Source organism: Nesoenas mayeri (genome assembly GCF_963082525.1).
Source record: "Nesoenas mayeri genome assembly, chromosome: 3".
NCBI lineage: Eukaryota > Metazoa > Chordata > Aves > Columbiformes > Columbidae > Nesoenas > Nesoenas mayeri.
In genome coordinates this window covers 64,570,824-64,592,236 of record NC_137544.1, presented here as the reverse complement: position 1 = coordinate 64,592,236, position 21,413 = coordinate 64,570,824, and the positions used below count along the sequence as shown (strand labels likewise).

Genomic DNA, 21,413 nt, shown 5'->3' with positions numbered 1-21,413 from the left:
CTCTTTGGTCAAACAGTAAGAAGCGGGAACAGCCTCATATTGCTCTGCCCCTTCTCTTCCCCCTTCCTGTTATGCCAACACCACTGGTTGGGCCGTTGGGTGAGTCAGTGCAAGGGTCTGGATAAAAATAAGTTTTCTTTCTCCCCCCTTGGGTTACTGGCACACCATGCAGCTGCACAGACCGTTGCATCAGACCCCCCAAGGTCCATGGCAGGTGATCATGGCAGTCACCTGGAGCTGCTGGAGCTGGTGCTGCAGCTGAAAGAAACAATAACGCAGTCACGACATTCCTCCCTTGTGCCTCATTTCCTTGACAGTGAAGTGGGAGTAACTGGACTTCTCAGTTTACAGGAGTGTTTTAAGGATAAATGTATCAAAGCAACAGCTCTCAAACTCGGAAGTTGTCCCCTTGGGAAGGCACAGCATCTACCAGGCTGGGATGGGGAAGGCTCAGGAAAATTTCATCTGGCCTCTCCCACCTCTCTCCACCCTCATAGAGTCATAAAATGCTTTGGGTTGGAAGGAACCATACAGATCATCTAGTTCCAACCTCCCTGCCATGGACAGGGACACCTTCCACTAGATTAGGTTGCTCAAAAGCCCCATCCAACCTGACCTTGAACACTCCCACGGAAGGGGCATCCAGAACTTCTCTGGGCAACCTGTTCCAGTGCCTCACCATCCGCATAGTGAAGAATTTAGAATTTATTCCTTACATCCAATCTAAATCTACCCTCTCTCAATTTAAAGCCATTACCCCTTGTCCTATCACTATATGCCCTTGTAAAAAGTCCCTCTCCATCTTTCTTGTAGGTCCCCTTTAGGTACTGGAAGGCTGGAGCCTTCTCTTCTCCAGGCTGAATAACCCAAACTCTCCCAGCCTGTCTTCACATGAGGGATGCTCCAGCCCTCTGATCATCTTGGTCATCCTCTGGCCTTACTCCAATAATAGGTCCATGTCCTTCTTATGTTGGCGGCCCCAGAAATGGATGTAGTACCCCAGGCAGGGACTCACCAGAGTGGAGTAGAGGGGGAGAATCACCTCCCTCAACCTGCTGGCCACACTTCTTTTGATGCAGCCCAGGATACGCTCATGTTGAGCTTCTCATCAACCAATACACCTAAGCCCTTCTCCTCGGGGCTGTTCTCAATGTATCTTCCACCCAGCCTGTATTTGCACTTGGGATTGCCCCAACCCATGTGCAGGACCTCACACTTGGCACTGTTGAACTTCATGAGGTTCACACAGGCCCACCTCTCAAGCCTGTCAAGGTCCCTGTGGATGGCACCCCTTCCCTCCAGTGTGCTGACTGCAGCACACAGCTTGGTGTTGTCAGCAAACTTGCTGAGGGTACACTCAATCCTACTGTCCATGTCACCAACAAAGATGTTAAACAACACCAGTCCCAATACTGACCTGAGGAACTTGGACACTGAGCCATTGACCGCAACCCATTGAGTGCAATCACCCAGCTAATTCATTACGCACCGAGTGATCTATCCATCAAATCCATGTCTCTCCATTTTGGAGACAAGGATGTAATGCGGGACAGTGTCAAATGCTTTGCACGAGTCCGGGTAGTCCTCATCCTCTTCCAGCCTTTCCGGTTTCTCCTTCTCTTCATTGAGAGCATTCACTTTGTGTCCCCTATGCAGAGGGGCTGAAGAAAGTTGGCACAGGGATAAACTTTGCCAGAACTGGGAGAGTAGGATTCATTTGGAGAGAAAACAACAGTACAAGTGATACTCATTATACTTCGGGAGGCTCCAAGCTGGGCTGCAGGAATTTGGGGTTACTGAAAGAGCAAATGTCCACACGTGTAAAAAGGTAGAGAATGAAGATAAGGTGTGGGAAGGAGGGAATTACAACTATTACAGCAAAGGAGAAACGTGGGGCTCCAGCTAAAAGACACAGAGCTGCTGTATTAGAGACTGTGAATGGTTAAATACTGCAGAAATGGGTCAGAAATACGAGTGCATCGGGCAAAATCATAATTTTGTCACCCTTGCAAATATTCAGAATTGCATATACACTATAGTTATGGTAAATAAATTTGGTTTGCAAAGAACCATCTTCTATTAAAATCCGTGCATTTCTGGCTGTACGTAAAAATACCCTACAGACAAATTATTTTGCTTGGTGAACACATGGAGGCCACAGTAATCTGTTCCTAGAAACAGCAACTGATAAATACTGCAGGCTATAGGTAATATTTGCATTAGGTTAGACAAAATGTGTAACTATACTGCGGAAAAAGTTTAGGAAAGAAAACTAGAGTGTTTTTTGGGGGGTTTTTTTTGAAGAACCAGCATGTTTACAGCTAAGGTACTGATCTCATTTATTTTACAAGTGTGAAAGCTGTGTATTGTCAGTTTGACTGTTTCTTCGATGTATCAGTCAACCCTGCATGCTACAACTGATGATAGAAGCGGCCTCCAACCAATGTGTAGCTAAACAGCAAATATTTCCTTTGGTTTCCCGCGTGTCTCTTCACATCAGCAAATAAAAGATTTTTAAAAGGCAGGAGAACAGGAAAGAATTGTTGGCAGAGAACTCTATGATTACAGTTGTACTGAATGTCATTGAAATTATCTAATTTATAAATGAACAGGACCATACACTATTAATTCCATGGAAGGCTGGCCTTTTCCTAGATTTCTCCAAAATGCAATGATGTTCCCAAACGATGAAATAGGATACAGAAATATTAGGCAATTCAGTTTGAAGGCTCAGAGTTCACTGGCAGGTAAACCCAGAAATCAACAACCCCTACTATTACTGCGAAGTGGAAGATTTTGTTTTGATTTAGGTAATTGGTTGGGCTGCTATCTCACCAAAGTACAGACTCAAGAGCTGTTTTTTCCTAGAGGCCTCAGTCCACAGAAGCACTTAATCAGGGCTTAACTTTAAGGAAGTGAGTGATCTTATTGACTTCAATGGATGATTCGCATTTGTAAAATTGAGGTATTTAAACATTCTATTCAAGTCGTCTAAATCCAGGAAGGAAAAAAACCTGCTAATGTTGCATTTCCATAATAAAATTGTGTATGACATTCTTGAGATGGAGATGGTGATGTTTTGAAGTCCTTTTGTTTACACATTGCCAGAAGAAATTGATTAAATTGCCCAGGATTAGTAGCTGCTAAAGAATGGATTTTAATTAAATGGTTGAATGTGTCACTCTCTACACGTTTTAGGCCACAATCTGTTGGCATAAACCCTGTTTTTTCAAAGTTCATTATGACCATCTAAAATAAAACTATTACACTTACCTACAGGCTTTACACCTAACAGATTCTGGCTTATCAGCTGGATATCAACCGAAATAGTTTACATATTACATTTGTGACTGAAATGTAAATATTACATAATAAAGAAAGCACTACTAGATTATATTTATATGTTGACCACATAAAGGTTCTCATAAAAGCAAAATCCTATTACTATAGCTCCAAGTAACAAGCTAAAGCATAAAGCTAAAGCTCTGAGCTGGCTGCTTACTTTTCTGTGATCTGATTTATGCCTTATTGAAATCAATTAAAAGATTTGCACTGACTTCAGAATGATTTCGATTGGATGTTTAAATAGTAAAAGAAGTGATAATTTAATAAAAGCCCGCATACTTCTCTCTTTTTTCCTCATTAAATCTAATGTCAATCTAAAAGAAGGAAATTGAGAATTCCCGTGAATTTGACAACTGTTCCATCAAACTGCGCAGGGGATTGAAACATAAAGCATAACAAGAATGCAACAAAAAGTGTTGTTTTTTTTTTTAACACAGGGATTTTTCAGACTCTCGTGGGTACCCAGGTCAGATGCAACAGGTTCTTGAACCTCTGACTGGATTTTTACCTCACCAAAAAAATTTAAGATTGCTTCCAACACCTCTAAAATAACACCTCAGGGCTATTACAATATTGGTTTGTTTTCTGTATCTCTCCTTAGTGTTACTCTCTGTATGATTTAAAAGCCAAACGGAGAGCGGCTGCTGCACAGCTGGGGAAGGCGCCTCACTGCCATGGGGCTGAGCCACAGCCGGACGGCCTAGGGGTCTGTGTGGATGTCGTAGCCAATGGAATAAACACATTACCAACAGTAAGTTTAGAAAGTGATGTTGTTTATGCTGGAAAGGGGTCCCAAGAGCACTAGAGTTTATAATTTATCAGAAAAAAATCAAGAGAAAGAAGCCGTGCTTGGACAACATCGGTTTATAGAAAATAATTAAATTGAAGAAACAATGGAAATGGAACTAAAGTTGAAACTGAGCACTTGTGATATCAAATATCAATGCAATCATTTTGCGGCAGATAATATGCATGGCAATTAGGGCTTTTTTACATTATATTATAATAAATTCATAATTCATGCATACAATGAGAGCGTTTGGAAAGGAGCATTTGAATTTAACAAACACCACCAGTCATCATCTGAGCAAAGATGGCAAAAGGAATTTCAACACTATTTGCGATCTAAAAAATTGAACCATGGTTGTTGCTTTGTGTTGTGCTTCCCTTGCACAGACTGCCGTGCCTTCTGTCTGCTTTAGGGTGTGGCATCTGCCATTGGGGAGGAAAAACTGGCATGTGTTGCCTTTTATAGCAGACTGATTTCATTGTGCCGAGGGCCTCTATTTTATAGCCTCTTAGTTCCAACCTTGTAGCCAAGTTGCTGAAATAAATGGGAAGAAAAGGAGTTAATAGTATAAATTCTTCAGTTTAAAGGCTCATCCTTTTTTTTTTTTTTTTTTTTTTTCCTGGGGAAAACATTTCAAAGTAAATCTGCGTTAAACTTTGCGGGTTGTTCTCCTGATCAGGAAGAGTTGTGGAGCATGTGAGGAAGTATTGCGATCTGCAACCAAGGCGCTATCAGTACATCTTATCAGATTTTCAAAATATGTATTATTGCTTGAATATAAATGTCTTAATGTATAAATGTGTAATTGATTTTATATTTTATTTTGGAGTACACATGTAAATAAATACACACAAGTAGACATCTATATTTATATTTGCATATGAAAGACTTCAAAAAATCAACTCATGTGGTTTAATGTGTATAATTAGCGTGCATTTGAATATAGAAAAGAAGAAAATCCAGGAGAAAATGTCAAAAAGGCTCACTAACAAAGATGTAGTATTCTCTTGGCAAAAGCTGATGAATGATTTGGCATGAATTCATCTTACAGTTCTGTTATTCTCTCTCCTACAAAGATGATATACCCCTTTCTAGCAGTTTGCATAGAATTGCGATTTGTTGTTGTTACAGACTGTAATGACCCTTGGGTATGCACCTGATTCCCCCCACTAGAATTACTCACAATTTTTTTCCCGCTCTATGTTTTTTTCCTGGCCATATAACATCTTTGCATTTGCAAAGAGTAGGGGAAAAAAAAATAACAAGAAGAAAATACAATTGTAACAGAAGTATTAGCAAGATGTACTTGATGAGCACTGAGACTTTTCAAAACTAACTCCATAATGGAAATCAGAGTATTTCTGTCTTTTCAGACAGAACTCAAATTAATAGACACTGGAATCACACTGTTCATTTATCAATAATCTTTGCATGTAATTCAACATTATAGCATGAAGCTTCTGCTCTTTAATGTTTTCACAGTGGATTCAAAAAAGCCTACCTACCCATGACAGCATCTGTCTTGATATGCTGCGTTTTTCTCTACCGTTATTATTGAATCTCATATTTATCCATTTTGAAATTTGAAGACGTGCTTACCTTTAACAGAGTGCATAAATATATTCATTTAAAACAGCATGGTTTAGACCCTTACTATATTGAAAACGCTCGCTAATATCCCAGTTTTCTATATTCATAGCTAAGTATTTTATCTCTTGAATGCTTTTATTTGTTGAATATAGTGTGTGACTATTATATTTTCTTATACTAGGGCATAATTTGTATTAAGATAGTTATAAAAAAGCCCGTTCAAACCGTTCTGAAAGATCGCTCAAAAATGTAGGTCATCAGCAACAGCTTCCCACTTGGAGTAAGAGTTACTCAGATTACATATTTTGGGGTTTGTGTTACTACGTTTTCACAAGCGTCTTGTGTGTACTGGAAATTATATTGTTTGGCGAAACAATTATGAGGCCAAAAATGTCTTGCTCTCCTTGATCAGCTCCTGTTGATCTGCAAATAAGTACCTAGAACATATTGAAAACAGCCCTATATATAAAAGCATCATCAGTGCAAATGATCTTTAGGATTCGGAGACAGCTGGACAATGTGGACAACTGCAAAGATGCTACCGCTGCAGAATTCCAGGTTAAATTTTATAACCGTCTGCACACACAATATAAATCTTTGGGGGGATGGAAAGTCGGGGAAAAGAAAAAAAAAAAAGCTTATTTTTCAGTGCCATAGAAAACGTTTTCCTGCCCTCGGAATACAACGAGGAGTCTTTTGAGCATGACACTGGGGGCTCGGGGGCAACATGCGGCCCCCGAAAGTTCCACCGATCCATCTGCTCCAGCACATCTGGCCACGGGACTCCCCGTTTGCGGCTGCCCTCCCCTCCCCCCCCGCTGCGGCCCGCTCGGGACAGCGCCTCCGCCACCCCCGGCCCCGCAGCAGCTGCGGGACCAGCCGCGACCCAGACCCCACAGCCCCCCGCGGCATTTGGCTGCCCGTGGCGTCCGGCCCGACCCTGCGCCTCGGGGCAACCCCCGCGCAAGTTCCGCGTTTGGCTGCCGCCTCCGCGGAGCCCGGAGGGAACCCCGCGCCGGCCGCGACACTCGGCGCGCACACGAGTGGGACCCGATTGCGAGCAGGGGCAGCGGAGGGGGTCCACGCCCCCCCCATCCCGCCGCGCCGCTGCCGGCGGCGGGGAGCAGGAGCCGGAGCCGTGCGGAGTCCAGTCCGCGTTTTGCGAGTGCGCGGGAGCGATCGGGGCGGAGGGGGGATGGCTGCCGGCGCTGGCTCGCTCGCTCGCTCATGCCATGCTGGGCCAGCGCGGCTCCGGCAGACGTGTGTTTACCCATATCCGGGTTAGAGAGGAAAGGAGGAAAAAAAAAAAAAAAAAAGTTTCATTTAAACCTGAACAAAAAACTTTCAACATGAAATCACACAGCAGGAACAGGCACAGACCGTAAGGCGTTCTTACCATTTCTAATCGCAATCACGGACTCGGGGAGGGAAATTTCTGTAATTTGGTGCGTGCGGAGCGGTCCGCAGGGGATACTCTTGGCTCAGTCAAGTCCCTTCCCCGGCCGCTTCGCTTTCTGCCCCTCTCCCTCCCCCCCCCCGTGCTCGCCCTCCTTTTTTGAGGGTGGGGGTCGACTTTTTTTAATTTTCAATTTTTTTTTTTTTAGTAGTTACTATTAGCAGCACTAATTTCTCCGGACTCGCAATGTTGCGATGATCATGGCCGCGCAAGTCGCAGCGGCTCCGGCGGGTGCGAACAACAGCAAGGGCAAAGCCCCGAACCTGCCGGGCGGCCTGGGCCCGGACCGGGGTCCGGGAGGGGCCGGGGCCGCGGCCGCCGCGGGGGCACCCGGGCCGGCCCCCGCGCTGGGGGTCGGAGAGGGGAGTCCGGCCGGCAGCAGCAGCAGCAGCGGCGTGAATAATGTAGATCACCATGTCCTCCACCACCACAGCGAGCCGCTGAACATGGCCAATAACGCGGCTCCCGCCGCTGCCGCCGGTAACAACAACAACGCCAGCGGCGGCTCCTCCTCGGAGCCGGCTCTGAAGGAAGGTGGAAGCTCCTCGGCGTTATCTTCATCTTCTTCGTCTTCTTCCTCCTCCTCCTCCTCCTCCTCCAACCCGGGCTCGGCCATGGAGACGGGGCTGCTCCCCAACCACAAGCTGAAGAGCGTCGGAGGCGATCACCCCGCCGCGCCGCCCCACCACCACCATGCCCACCACCCGCATCACCATGCCCACCACCACCATGCCCACCACCCGCACCACCACCACCATGCACTACAGCAGCAGCTAAATCAATTCCCGCCGCCGCCGCCGCAGCAGCCGCCGCCTCAGCACCATCCCGTGCAGAATAACAACAGCAGCCTCGGCGGCGGCAGCGGCAGCGGCAGCAACAACAACGGCGGTGGCGGCGCTGCTCAGCCCAGTGCAGACATGGAGCAGCAGCAACATGGAGGAAAAGACAGTGTTTTGGGCGCTCAGGCCGAGCCCCCCCAGCAGCCGCAGCAAATGCTGAATAAAGGCACCGACGAGGAGGAGATGCCCGGCAAGATGGGCGAGCCCATCGGCGGCCGCTACGATCACCCCGGCTTGGGACCCCTGGGCGGACAGCAGCAGCCCCAGCAGCCGCCCCCGAGCGCTGGGAGCGGCGGCGGCGGCCTCGGCGGCGGCGGCGGGAGCGGGGGAGGCGGCGGCGGCCCCTCCGCGGTGGGTGTCTCGGAGTTCAATAGCTATTATGGCAACGCTGCCCCTGCCAGCAGCGCTACGGCGAGCCGCGCCGGGCCTTGCTTTGATCAACATGGCGGACAACAAAGCCCCGGGATGGGGATAATGCACCCCACGGCGGCCCCCAACAGCATGGACCCCCTGCAAAACTCCCACGAAGGTTACCCCAACAGCCAGTACAACCACTACCCGGGCTACGGCCGCGGCCCCGGCGGCGGCGGCGGCGCGGGAGCCGTGGCGGCGGCGGCCGCCGGGGCAGGCGGCGGCGGCTACGGGGGCTCCGCGGCGGGCTACGGGGTGCTGAGCTCCCCGCGGCAGCCGGGCGGCGGCATGATGATGGGCCCCGGCGGCGGGGCCGGCCTCGGCAAGGCTGCTGCCGGCGCGGGGGCCGGCGGTTTCGCGCGGTTCTCCGGGCAGAACCAGCACCCGTCCGGGGCCACCCCTACCTTGAACCAGCTGCTCACGTCCCCCAGCCCCATGATGCGGAGCTACGGCAGCAGCTACCCCGACTACAGCAGCCCCAGCGCCCCGCCGCAGCCCCAGCCCCAGGCAGCGGCGGCCGCCCCGGGAAGCCAGCAGGCAGCGGCGGGCATGGGCATGGGCAAGGACATCGGCGCCCAGTACGGAGCGGCAAACCCGGCCTGGGCAGCGGCACAACAAAGAAATCACCCGGCGATGAGCCCTGGGAACACCGGGCAGGCCATCAGCAGGACCCAGGTAAGCCCCCGCGCTCGGTTAATGACGGCTCCGTGCCACTCGTGTCGAGGTCTTAGTTTCTTTATCATTAACTTTCTTTTTCCTATCCTTCCTCCCCCTCTTTTTTTCCCCCCTCTCTCCTCCCTCCTCCGGGCCAGTTCTCCTCGCTGCCTCCGTAGGAGGGGTGAGCGGCGCACAATGCGCGGCCCCGCTGGGGCTGGAGGCACCGAAGTGCGGGTTTCGCTGCCGAAATTAGGTTGTTCGCAGTCCCAATTAATATTTTTTCCCTCCACTTTGAAACAGTGGAGGAGAGAGGCAGGGCCCAGAGGACAGGCAGCTTGGGACGGGGGCGGAGGGGGGGGGTGGTGGATTTTGTAACCGGAGTGTCGGATCCGGGGCTTCCCGGGGGATAAACGTCCATTATCTTCCACGGTGCTTTTTTTTTTTTTCTCTTTTCCTCTTTTTAACGTGTTAATTTTTTTTAACAGAGCGAGTTGCGCCGTTGCACGCTCTTAGCAAATTAGTTTGTCACTGGTGGAGTTACCGCAGTGAGATCCACTGGGAGCAGCCGGGCTCCTTTCGCTGTGGGGAGAGCGCGCGTGTGTGTATTCGTGTGCGTGTGTGTGTGAGCGCGTGTGCCCGCGCCCCTGTCCGCGCGGCGCGGGCCGGGGCGCGTGGGGCGCCCCGGTCCGGTGACCTGAAGGGGACATGCCCACCAGCAGAAGCGCGCGTGGGTGCGCGCGCGCATAACTACGTTTCTCTCTCTCCAAACACACGCGGAAATCAAACCGGGAGGAAAAAAAAAAGTGCTAAAAAAAAAAAAGGAAAAAAGAAAAAAGAAAAGTCCTTGGCGTCCGTAAAGGGACGCGGGCCCCGGGCGGGCCGCCACCCCCGCCCGCACCCCCTGCGCCAGCCCGGTAACTCCGCCGATCGATGGGCAGATAGGCGCGATGATGGCGGGGCGGCGGGCCGCGGCGCAGCGCCTTTCCGGGGTGGGCGCGGCGGTGCGGGGAGCCGGCGGGCCCCGCCGGGCGACCGGTGCCCGAGGAGCGGCCGGGTCCCCGCCGCCAGGTTCGGAATTTGAATTGTGGAGGTAAACTGGCTGCAACCGTCTCCAGACAGCTGCCTCCGAGTTGACATCTAATCTGCCATCTGATTGGCTCCCCGCTCGCCATTGGGCACCTCGCGCCGCTGATGTAAATAGAGGCGCTGAGCGGCGCAGTCACAGAAGCCCCGGCACAAATAACGCGGGCGGCCGCGCGGCGGGGACGGGCGGCGCGGGCCCGGGCAGCGGCACCCGCGAAAGCCAGGGGCACCTTCCCCTCCCTTCCCCTCTCCCCTCCCCCGTTTCCCACCCCATCCAGCCTGGTTAGACGGCGTGGCTTCTCTGAGCATCGATCTATCTGTTTATTTATTAGTTTGTTTCTTTTTGTTGTTGTTTTCTTTCTTTAATTCTTTGCTAATTGGAGGCAGTAGGGGAGTATCTTGTAATAACGGCACCTGGACGAGGATTCGGGATTTCAAGTTGCGCTTTTGTGCCTCTAAAAAAACATTTTTTGATATTGCAGCTTATTGATACTATGCGGGGGACTAGATTTTTGTAAAGAAAAAAAATAATAAATCCAAATACTGATTTCGTTACATTTCTGCTAGCGTGGTGCCTAACCTGTGCATGCCTCTTAAAAAAAAATCTGGTTTGCTTGTAGCTGCTGTAGGTGAGAAAACGCCGTGTACTGTACAAAGAAGGGGAAAAGGAGCTCTTCTGCCAGAGGTTGCATTTGTTTCATCTCTGCAACGAATCCCGATATTGGGGGAGGAAATGTGCTTTTGCGTTTGAATACTTCAAGGAGCATCGGGAGTTGTTGATCTCATTTTTCTACACGAGTGTGAGATTAGGCTTGAATTCTCAGTAGGAAAGTGAATTGTGTTATATGGAGTAGTACATTAGAATTTTATGGGTTTCTTTTCCCTTCAACAACATCTTTCTATTAAGAACTGTTAAATCTTTTAATAGCTTTTAACAGTGAGGAGTGACAGGAACAAATGAAGGTGTATGCTTTTGGGGTCCTCAAATGGCTGGATCTCTCCGTAAACTAATGAACAGAACATGGAGAAAACATCGTTTAATTTTGTGAACAGTGCATTAATCCTGAAAAAATAATAATAGAAACCCTGGATGGACTGCCTGTGTGTGTTTGTCTACTTCCAACAGGCCACTCGTGTCACATTTTTAGTTTTTATTCCGTTTCCTCTATTTTCTTCTAGGGAAACAAGATTTTTATTTATTTTTCTTTTTTTTCCCTTTTTTTTTTGGTGAGTGTTAATTTTTACCTTTTTTTAATTTGCTCTGGTGAAAGGGTCACTGGAAGCCATAAGGTAATGAGGCTTCATATGCATAACTTTTCATAATTAATTTAAAAATATTTGCATTCACTGCTTGCATTTGAATACAGTTCAGAATTTATGGCTTCAAAAGCTGGGAAAACCATTGTCGGGTAGACATAGTACATATTAGTTCAGAGTGCTGTTTCTGCAGAAATAGTTTAAAGTATTTTATTTTTATTGGAGGGGTGAGAGTAAATTCATTATGTCCTCGATATGACCCTTAGAAATACTTCCTTATGTTTATAGATTTACATCCTCTCTTACAGATTTCTTAGTTTCATTTTTTTTGTAGCATAAGAATTAAGGTGCAGCTTAGAAAGAGCAGTCTGGAAAGGGCACAATTTTTCTGATCTTTTAAAAAATTATGATTTTTTCTTCAAAGTAATTGTCATAAAGGCAAGTTATGAGTGTTCTTAGTATTATGATTTTTCCATCTTACCAGAAAGTTATTGAGATAAGACATTTTCTTAGATTTTAAATTAATACTTTAAATGTATAAAATACATTGCGTCCAATAGAAAAGAAATACGGAACACAATTATTTTTGTATGATGTTTTTTAATTTTTAATTCCCACGTGTCTATATATGTTAAGTAATTTATTGCTTTGTGAAAGAGGAAAAACATTAATATTAGTCCAGCATTTGAACAGAAGGCTTATCTTTATTTTTTAAAATAATAATCTGTGTGTATACTCTGTGTATGTGTATACACATTTTAGAATATACTCACTTGTCATGTGTCTTTGCAAAGCAGATGATGATTGGCCCCTATAAGAAACTACTGTGCTATTAACAGAGAAAAAGGACGGTCAGCAGGCTACAACATCCGAGATGCTTGTTCAGGAAATATGTGCCTCAGCATGGGTAATTTTTTGTGATATGCAGAACTGTGATGTCTCACTCTGAACTGACTTGTGTGTTTGTCCAGCCTGTTAAGTTATTTAAGAAAATTTTGCTGCCATTTTATTTAATCACCTTACCCAGTCGTGAGATGAAGCTCGAAAAAGAGGCCTCTTGTTTCTGAAGAAACACACGTTTTCAAAGCAGATAGATATCGCTCATGCAGATACATTGATTTGATCGTGGAGGAGTTCTGTAGAGCTAGTATGGTACCTTGTCATTCAGTTATTTTGATTATTGATCAATTATTTGGCAGAGTATGGATATTTAGAGTCCTGAGGCTCCTTTTATTCTTCGCTTCTGATTTGCACTGCAGTATCTTAACACATTAGTTGCTCTCTGTGTGTGTGCTTTGTATATATCTTTCTCCTTTGTGCACGTGAGTAAGATTTACATAGGCTTATACACAAAGAGAGAACCTGGGTCTTTTCGGGAATACCTATATAGCATAAGGTATATATCAAGTGCTAGAAAAAAATATGTTGAGCTGCTCTGAGTTTGTGTGTGTATGAATCTTTTGTTTTGCAGTGAAGAAAGTCGGAATATTCCTGATTCTGCAGCTCTTTTTATGCCGAATAGATTGCCTGTATTGGGAGTTCTGGCTAAGCCAGGGCTGCAGAATCATGTCCTGTGCCTGAAGGCCGTTAAACAGCTGTTAGTGTGGTGAATAGATTCTTGATGTCTCAATGGGAGAATAAAATATATTTTTCCCTGTGCATTTTCGAATAAACAGTTTAGTATTCACATAGCTTCTATTTAGAAGTAGCAAATAGCAATATTCTCAGTTAGTAGCATCTATATATATATATGTAACAACTGTATATTGGACACTTTGTGGTTTGATGTTCAGTTATTGGTTTCTGTAGTAGTGCTTATGACTACATGTTGAACAGCAGGACCCTGTGTATGAGATACAATAAAGAGAGATGCAAACCTGTCTGCTGTATTACTGCCTCCATCGTTTAAGGATTCTACAACTAAGCGGTCGATTACTATCTTTTTGGTATCCTGATTCAAGTCTCTAGGGATAAAAAACTAAGGCATTTAATCTTTTGGTAAATTTTCTAGTTATATATGTATCATAAATTTTTTTTAATTACTCAGCATGGTCTGTTAGGTGATGCTTTTTCATTCTGAAATAGTATCTTAGTTAAAACTAGATGAAATTTGTGTGATGAAAACAAGTTTCGATAGCTGCTGATTGGTCTTTCTTATTTTGCATCTCAAATATTTTGTCATAGGTATTTTGAAATTCTCATTGTTAATGTGTGAATGGCAGCAGTTTATTTATCCTTATTTTCTTAAGAATGTACCTGTGTCCTAACTAGTTACATTTCAGTACTTTTTCAAAATGTGCCATTTATTGGGAGGCTTTGAAGATTCTCTGTGGATATGTAAAATAGTATTGCCGCACTCGCTGTGCATGCATGCTCAAGGCTGCAGAATTTCAGTAGCATGTGTTTGTGTTAGGCTAACTTGCTAGAATATATTTTAGAATTGTGATTATTAAGGTACTTAGGAAAAAAAACCTTTTTTCTTTCAATTTTGGGGCTATTTACATAGTGCTAAATACATGTTTTGGTAGGACTGAATGAGGACTTTAATTAAACTTAAATTAAAAGTATACCTTAGTGGTTTTCAAATTTGTTTTGAAAACTAGTAATAGAAGAGTGGTACTAAGCAGTGTTGGTTTTGTATCGCTTGGTGCCGAGAGAAGCAAATAGATGTAATACATCAAAATCTTGTGGAGCCAATTGTATTAGAGTAAAATTTATTTTAAAGAAGGCTTACCTGTCAATAAATTTAAATATTATTTTTTAGTAAACTTGAAAGCTTTCTATATATCAGATCTATGTTTTGCCCATCAGACCATAAGCATACCTTTTCAGTTTTTCTGTTATCCAATCCTTCTTTTTCATGCTGAGTTATACACAAAAAATGCTTATGTGTGGGCACAGTGCTGCAATGTTTCTGTTGCAGGTGGGCCAGAGGGTTTCTGTTGTTGTACTTCTGAGAGTATGGCATCCAGTGGTCCACCAAGAGCACGTCAGTTCCACAAGGGCCAGACTCAGCCAGTCAAGGAATCCTCAGTGATAGATGCATCCCAAGATGTTGATGTAATTTGTGAACAGTGCGCTTTGGGGACAGTAGATGGCTAATTTGTGCAAGAGCAAGACTATGTTTAACTAAATTTATTTTCTCAGTAACAATATTCCAAGCATGTTTGATCTTTACACTGTCTTTGTAGTGTGCCTTGCACTGGTGTAAGGGACGGACGATTCTTCCTATAGTAAAAGATGGGGAAACTGAGGCATATTACATACACCTTCCTTCAGGCAGGCACAACGGAAAACAGGGGTCTCTTAGACAGAAATAGAATTTTGGTGCTGTAAACTTCACCTTTTGAATAAATCTAGTCTTGCTGTGAACACATTCTGTTGTGGGAGAATTTAGGGGTTTTTTTTCTGTTGAGAGGACTGAGAAGACAAATGACTGAGCGAAATGAGGGATTTGTCTGCTGTGTCAATATAGTCACCTTAAACTAAAAGCACTGTCATCTAAAATTCAAGTATTCCTTGCACTGTTTTATCATTATGTACTCTGTATCATCTATATCAAGTCACTGGATTTCTCACAGAAATTAAACTCAATGGAAAATTGAGTTGAACAAGTGCCCAGGAGGTTAGCTGGTGTTGCAGGACTTGCCTTCTGATGAATATGATGCACAGAGCACAAGTATGTGCTGGGGGCTGCTGGGGTTCATGCACAGGCTTCCTTATGACCAAGTCCTGTTGTTTAGTCTGGCAGATAAATTGTCTTCATTTTTCAAGTGAGCAAATTTGATGCAGACATTACAGTTGTTGTGTCTTGTTTAAAGATGGCTTTTCATACGGGAATTGTTCTTACTGCATATATAAAGTACCTTCAGCAAACTTTGTATTCCCTGAATAGGTAGCTTACTTAATCTGAAGGCCCCTGCAACTATTTAGAAAATTGTGTAACCCAAGATCATTATCCTGATGCTATTATAAAAATATTTCATTTATGTTTATTAAAACCAATGTGAGATCTGTGTAATAGTTTTCAGTCGATTTGAAAGGGTGTTGGTATGTTGCGCATTTATATTCTATGTATAGTGGAAGCGTTAATTTCATTATAAACTAGCAAGCTAAGTAATGAGGCTGCTGAATTTCTGAATGGATAGTGGCCAGTTTGTGGAAATATAACAGAATTTGATGGTTCTGCAGTGTGTGAAAGGAATTTCTTTCAGCACTGAGCTGTCAGTGTTTTATCTACTTGCATATTACTTCTTGCATTTGACTCATGGTGGTGTTAGTAACTATGTCAGAAGGAGTAAGCATAAGAAGTATGTGATTTGTTTCCTTTCTCCAATTTCAGTAAGTATTAGTTAGTTGATCTTTTGCACCTGAACTTCCCTAATTGCCAAATGGTGTTCTGCATTTAAGAATTCACTGCTGTGCCATGTCTTCCCCCTGCTTTATAATAGCATTCTCAGATTTGAAAATATACTCAATTTAGGTTTGTGATCTGATAATGATTTCTGAAGACTTCCATCTGAGTGATAGGCCCTCTGACATTTCCATGTGTAGGGCTGTGTCACTGAACTCCCCCTGCAGCCCCTCTCAGTCTCTTTCTGACTATTGGGGGGGGTGGATAAGGCATTTTCTACTAATCTTTTTTCTGCCTTTTTTGGTTTTTTTTAAAGAAATTAGATATATGTGGGAGGTTTTTTTTTTTTTTTTTGGTCACTTATTTGCTTTAGCATTTTTGCTGAAAAAAGGAGAAAACTCTTTAATGTATAACCACCCACCTTGTTTAATGGGGTAGTGTTAGTTGTGTTACTAATAGAGTCTTGCAAGCTTCTGAACTGTTACACTCAGGATCTTTTTTCCTTTGACAGCTTTGTTTGGAATTTATTTTAATTATCTACTTTCTCAAAAAAAATCTTCAGTAGCAGGGGTTTGTGTCGGATGTTAGTTCTTTTTCTAGCTGTGTTAGTTACAAAATGGTTTTGATTCCTCTAAGTTACTGAATCAAAAATTTATTTTCCCTTTAAAGACCGTGTGGCCAGGTCCACTGTGAAGTTCTGCTGTTGTAGCTACATAGTTAGGTTCAGGGAATTAATTGCATCCTCGATTAATAAGAGTTGTGGCAAACCCTTTTTTGTATTTAGCTTACCATTGGGGTTGTAGTGTATCTGCACTGGCAAAGTAACAACAGTCTTTATTAAGTAGCCTCTCCTGAGGGGTTTACAGGTATGGCTGTTATGCTAGAAGTAACTTGCTGAGTTTTTCACAAAGTAGACAGTTGCGTGACATGTTTTGATCATGTTTTAAAAGCACCAAGTGATCTGTGTTGTGCAGGACAGACTCGGCTGCCTTGCTGTGTAGCACAGCCCCTGGTGCTGCTTGCTTTCACAGGAAGATGTGGAGTTTGGTTGTTTATTGTTTGTTTGAGTTAAAGAAAGAAAATTGGTTCTGAAAATCCCAAAAGGAGACATGCTGTTTTAAAACATAATTGTAGTCATGTGTGCAGTTCCCAGTGTGGACATGGCTTAATTCATAGATTGAAGTGGAAAAGGGCCTTCTTTACACAAGCAGTGAATGCAGCCATGGTGGGTAAATTATGTGACTTCAGAAAAACGTTATTAGTGGAGGAATTCTGGAGAGTTGTCTGCTGCCTTCCTGATCTAAGTGTAGCTGGTTTTACTACTGAATACCTCAGTTTCCGTATGTTAAAATAAGGATAATATTTGCCTTATTTAAATACTTGAGTTTGATGTGCATTTTTAATTCCGATGTCATGCAGAATAAATAAGCAGCCTAAATTCTTACTTTATGTGAAGGTATCCAGTCTGCACTGTACCTTCTGCTCTCTATTTGTTTGAGTGAGATCTGAGACTAGGTGTTCCCAACATTGATCATGTTATTTGGTTAGCTTGTCAGACTTACTTGTTTGTAAACAAGATACTGAAACATCAGCTCTGAAAATGTCTTTTGAAAGCACAAGGACAGGATTTGTAGTTCTTAAATTTTATTCTTTTAAAGTTAAAAATAAAGATAAGGAGGTTTGTTTTGACAGCATCAAAGGAATATGCTTCTTTATTTGCAGCCTTTGATTTGGGTTGAATGTATGGAGTTCTGCGGGGGTTTTTTGTGTGTGTAGCAATTTATGTTGTGAATATTTTGGATATTCTCTGTTTATATGAAATAGAAGTATTGATGTCTTACTTTCAGACGTGATTTCTGGAAAATAATTTAGCTTTTGTGATTTTTCTTTTTTTAAATTCAGTGTTTCTAAGTTGCTTAAAATTCCCAAGTCCAGAAAAATGAGCATGTTCTTTAGAGCTGTTCTTGTTTTGAGATTTTTACAGGTGGTCATAGATAGAGGCTATTTTAATGTATGTTTCTGGGAAAATACATGTAGATACGTTTGAGGATGCTTTAGTTTTGTACCAGTAATGGCAAAATAATTTTATTTGGCAGTTTTACTTGTATTTGAAAGTTCTTCCTTCCTGTAAACAGGGAGATTTTTGCAAGGCGGATAACTTCATGATGCCATGTATTTAATAGTCGTGAAATGTAACAAGAAGATAGATAGATAGATAGATAGATAGATAGATAGATAGATAGATAGGTGTTAGCTGGTTGCATTCTGTTTTCCGTAATTTGTTTTAAACCGAAGTTTTCTTGACCGAGGGCTTTGCAGCCGGCAGAACCGCTGGCTGGCGGCAGAGGCTTCCCCCGGGGAGGTGGGGGGAGAGCGGGGCCGGGTTCTGGGGCCGATTACAAACGCGGTATTTGTAGCGTCTGTAAAAGTTTCACACATGAAGCAAACTAGTTAGCTTGTATAGCGTCACATGATCAAAATATTTTTCCCCCGGCCGCTGCCAGAAGCTATCTATTGCTTTTCAACAATCTCGCTGGTCGGGCAGCGGGCCAGGGTGTGCGGGGCGGCCCCTTACGTGAGCCGCTCCATTCTTCACCTCCCCGGCTGGAGTGCCCTGACCTTCACATATGGAGATTAGCCATGTGCTTCTCAATGGAAACGTGCTGCCTCGGGAAGAAAGAAGGGGGGATGGTGCGGGGTTTTGTGTGTATGTTGTTTTTTTTCTTTTCTTTTTTTTTTCTTTTTCTTTCCTCGGGGAGTTTGACAGCCATTCATCCCTGACCTGGGCAGAGGTAATGCGAGGAGATGGGATTCCAGGGGCGTGCGGGGGGGTGAGCGGCACCGGCAGAAGGAAACACGCGTGGAAAGGGAGAGGTGTGAGGAATGCTTTGTTTAGTTCAGTTTTGTTTTGGTTTGGTTTTTTTACTGTTTGTTTTAATTCTTGACTGTGTGTCACTTAGCTGCCTGTCGAAGGCGGTTTTCTCCTGTGTCACCCTCTGCCTTCTCGTCTTTGAAACAACGTTATGTGGGGTATTTCTAGCGGTTGTCTTCAAGTAACACTTTTTTACATTTAAAATTGTATTTTTGCTATTAAGTGCAGGGTGTATTTGTTTACGTTGTATGTTATATTTTGGTTTACAATGTATTTTTTTTTCTTTAAAATCCTGACACCAACACATGTCACTCGATATACCCCTCCAACATGGCACAAAAGCATTTTTCCTGTTAACACAAGGTAGGAGCTACTACTTTAGGGATATTTTTGAGACTTCTAACTTTGTAAAATAGTCTTTGTTGTTGTTTAACATGTGGTATGCAAATACAGGGGAAAACAGTCCTACAAAGTATTTTGTTGTGGGTTTTTTTTTAGGTATTAAAAACACATTTTGCTTTTCTAATAAACCTCATAACCAGACCTTTTAATGTTTTGATATAAATAGCAATTACACTAACTGAGATCCAACCACAATGAAAAAACCCATTTAAAATCATTCAGAAAAGTTCCCAACTTAATTGAGCTCTTCCTCTAAAGAAGAGGGGATGATTGAGCAGCATCTGAAGCAAACGGTCTTGGGTTTTACAACGGTCTTCTTGAAGTGCTCAATGTGTTGGCATAGTTGCCAACACTTAAAAATAAAGATTTTTCCAAGAATTAGCTTGGGATCTGAGGGCTACCACAGCCTAAGCTGTCGAGATTTTTATGTGTGAATGCTGGTGATGAACGCTATGTTTTATGGATGACTTGACACCGTCAGTAAATCTTAGGTTTAGGTACATGGGTAGGCAGTCACATATTGGGGTATCATTTAGGGATTCGTTTGTTCATAAGGAGCTTGCCAAATGCAGCACTTGTGGACAAGCAGAGGAGAGGGATTGACTGCCCCAGTAAGACTTTGCATAGCCCCCCCCATTCCTCCTTTTATTTTTTTCAAAACTCATTTTAATACCACTACCACCACACTTTGATTTTTTGGGGGGGAGGGGTGGGTGGGGTGGTTTAAGCTGAGTGAGCTGGTGCTTTGCTAGAGTGTGGTTGGCAGAATGGTAGATCCATTTGTGTACTTCTTTTTGGAGGTACTAACACTACTGTGTGTCAGATTTGTCGTGAGATATGGTTGCTCAAGGCTTTTCCTCTGCTTTTTTTTTTTTTCCCCTGCGGGGAGAGATTTATTTGTGGCTTATTTGCTTATCTTTCACTTCCTTCCCAAAGTTATGCAAATGTCATCATCTTTTTTGCTCCTTTTTCTTGTGATTTTTTGTTTTCCTTCTTTAAACATTGTCTCCAAATTCCTATCTTTCTCACTTTCCAAATCATCAGGGTGATGGAACAGCCGTCCTTATTGTCTTCTGTCGTTTTACAGTTGTATGATGCTGAGTAGTGTGACCATATATCCGAGGAGAAAATAGCTCTTGTGTGACCCTGGTATCCATCTCTCTCTCTTACTTGTATTTGCTCCTCTCTGTCCTCCAAGGCACCTATGCACAAAAGTTGTTGGGAAAGAGTGACAGCTGGGGAAGTGCCTTCGTTCACAAGCCACCTTCCTGTGTGGGGACTTACAGTGACTGGAGGTCAATTTACATTAAAAAAAAAAAAAAGGCAAGCCCCCAAATCGTGGCAAGGCCTTGCAGTATATTAGGAGGAATCATATAAGTAGGTATCTGTGGGTGATAATGCTGTTTGGTTGTTGTTGGTTTTTTATTTTTTATTTTAGGTTCCTGTAATGCTGATCCTCTAAGTATTAATAATAGCAGACTTAGAATAGAGGGGAAAAAAACAAAGGAGACAAAACCAATCTGGAATGTAAATGTGATGTGCACAATTTATTTCCTTTTTACCTGGCATGGCAGCTATAATTAAAAATCTCTTTCTGTATTTGCCCAAAAGATATTTGAAAAGATGTCAGCATGGAAATTGAAGTGTGGTGTTGCTGAATATGTGCAAAGTAGAAAATACAGTAACCGAGGAGAGTAAACACTTCGCATGTAATTGTCTATATTAAGTAGTGAATGCGATGTGCTAGATGCAGTCTATGCAGTTTTATAGTACCTGATATTTCATTTTGTAGATTTCCTTTTAATTGTCCTCAGAAGATTGGGAGTGTGGAGAGAAGCAAGCTGCCAAAGATGGTTGTTTGTTATTCTACTGTGTTGTATTTTCTTTTGGGGGATGTAGCTTGTTCAGATGGTGAACTAAGCCTGTGTAAAAAGTTAATTAAGGTTCCATTGTTCTAGGAAAATACCTTAGGAATTCAAAGAACAACAAAAGCCAGTATCTTCTCGCATGGTAGTCTCCAAATTCTGTTGTTTTGCCTCTAAGATGATCTAGATGTTTATTTGCCACAATTCTTGTTTCTTGAAAAAAATTCTCAGATTTACCTGTGATAGTTGCTTGTCGTCTTAGGTTTGAAAAAGCTGAGTCTGACTTACCCTGTTTGTTCCTTCTCTCTACTCCTGCTTTTTAACATTCAGTTTAAAGTTTTTCTTTGCTTGGTGTTGATGTCTTCATTGAAGAGATGAAGGAAGAAATTAGGTGCTTTTTGTTAAAGGCTGCAGCTGGTCATGGCATCATAACAGAAGGTTCAAATAATTATGATTTCTGATGACATTTTTACTTTCTTGAAGTCCTTGAAC

The 21,413-nt window shown here is 43.6% G+C and overlaps 1 protein-coding gene across 1 annotated transcript in view; it reads left to right on the top strand.

Moving 5' to 3' along the window:
• Positions 1-7,627: 7,627 nt before the first annotated feature.
• The window catches only part of ARID1B (AT-rich interaction domain 1B), a gene marked incomplete at its 5' end in the record, with an annotated part of 326,929 nt that continues 313,143 nt past the window's right edge, over positions 7,628-21,413 (top strand). Inside the window, one exon of the mRNA XM_080342352.1 lies at positions 7,628-9,106. Coding sequence (XP_080198478.1) covers positions 7,628-9,106 — 1,479 coding nt within the window. The remainder of the gene's footprint in view (positions 9,107-21,413) is intronic.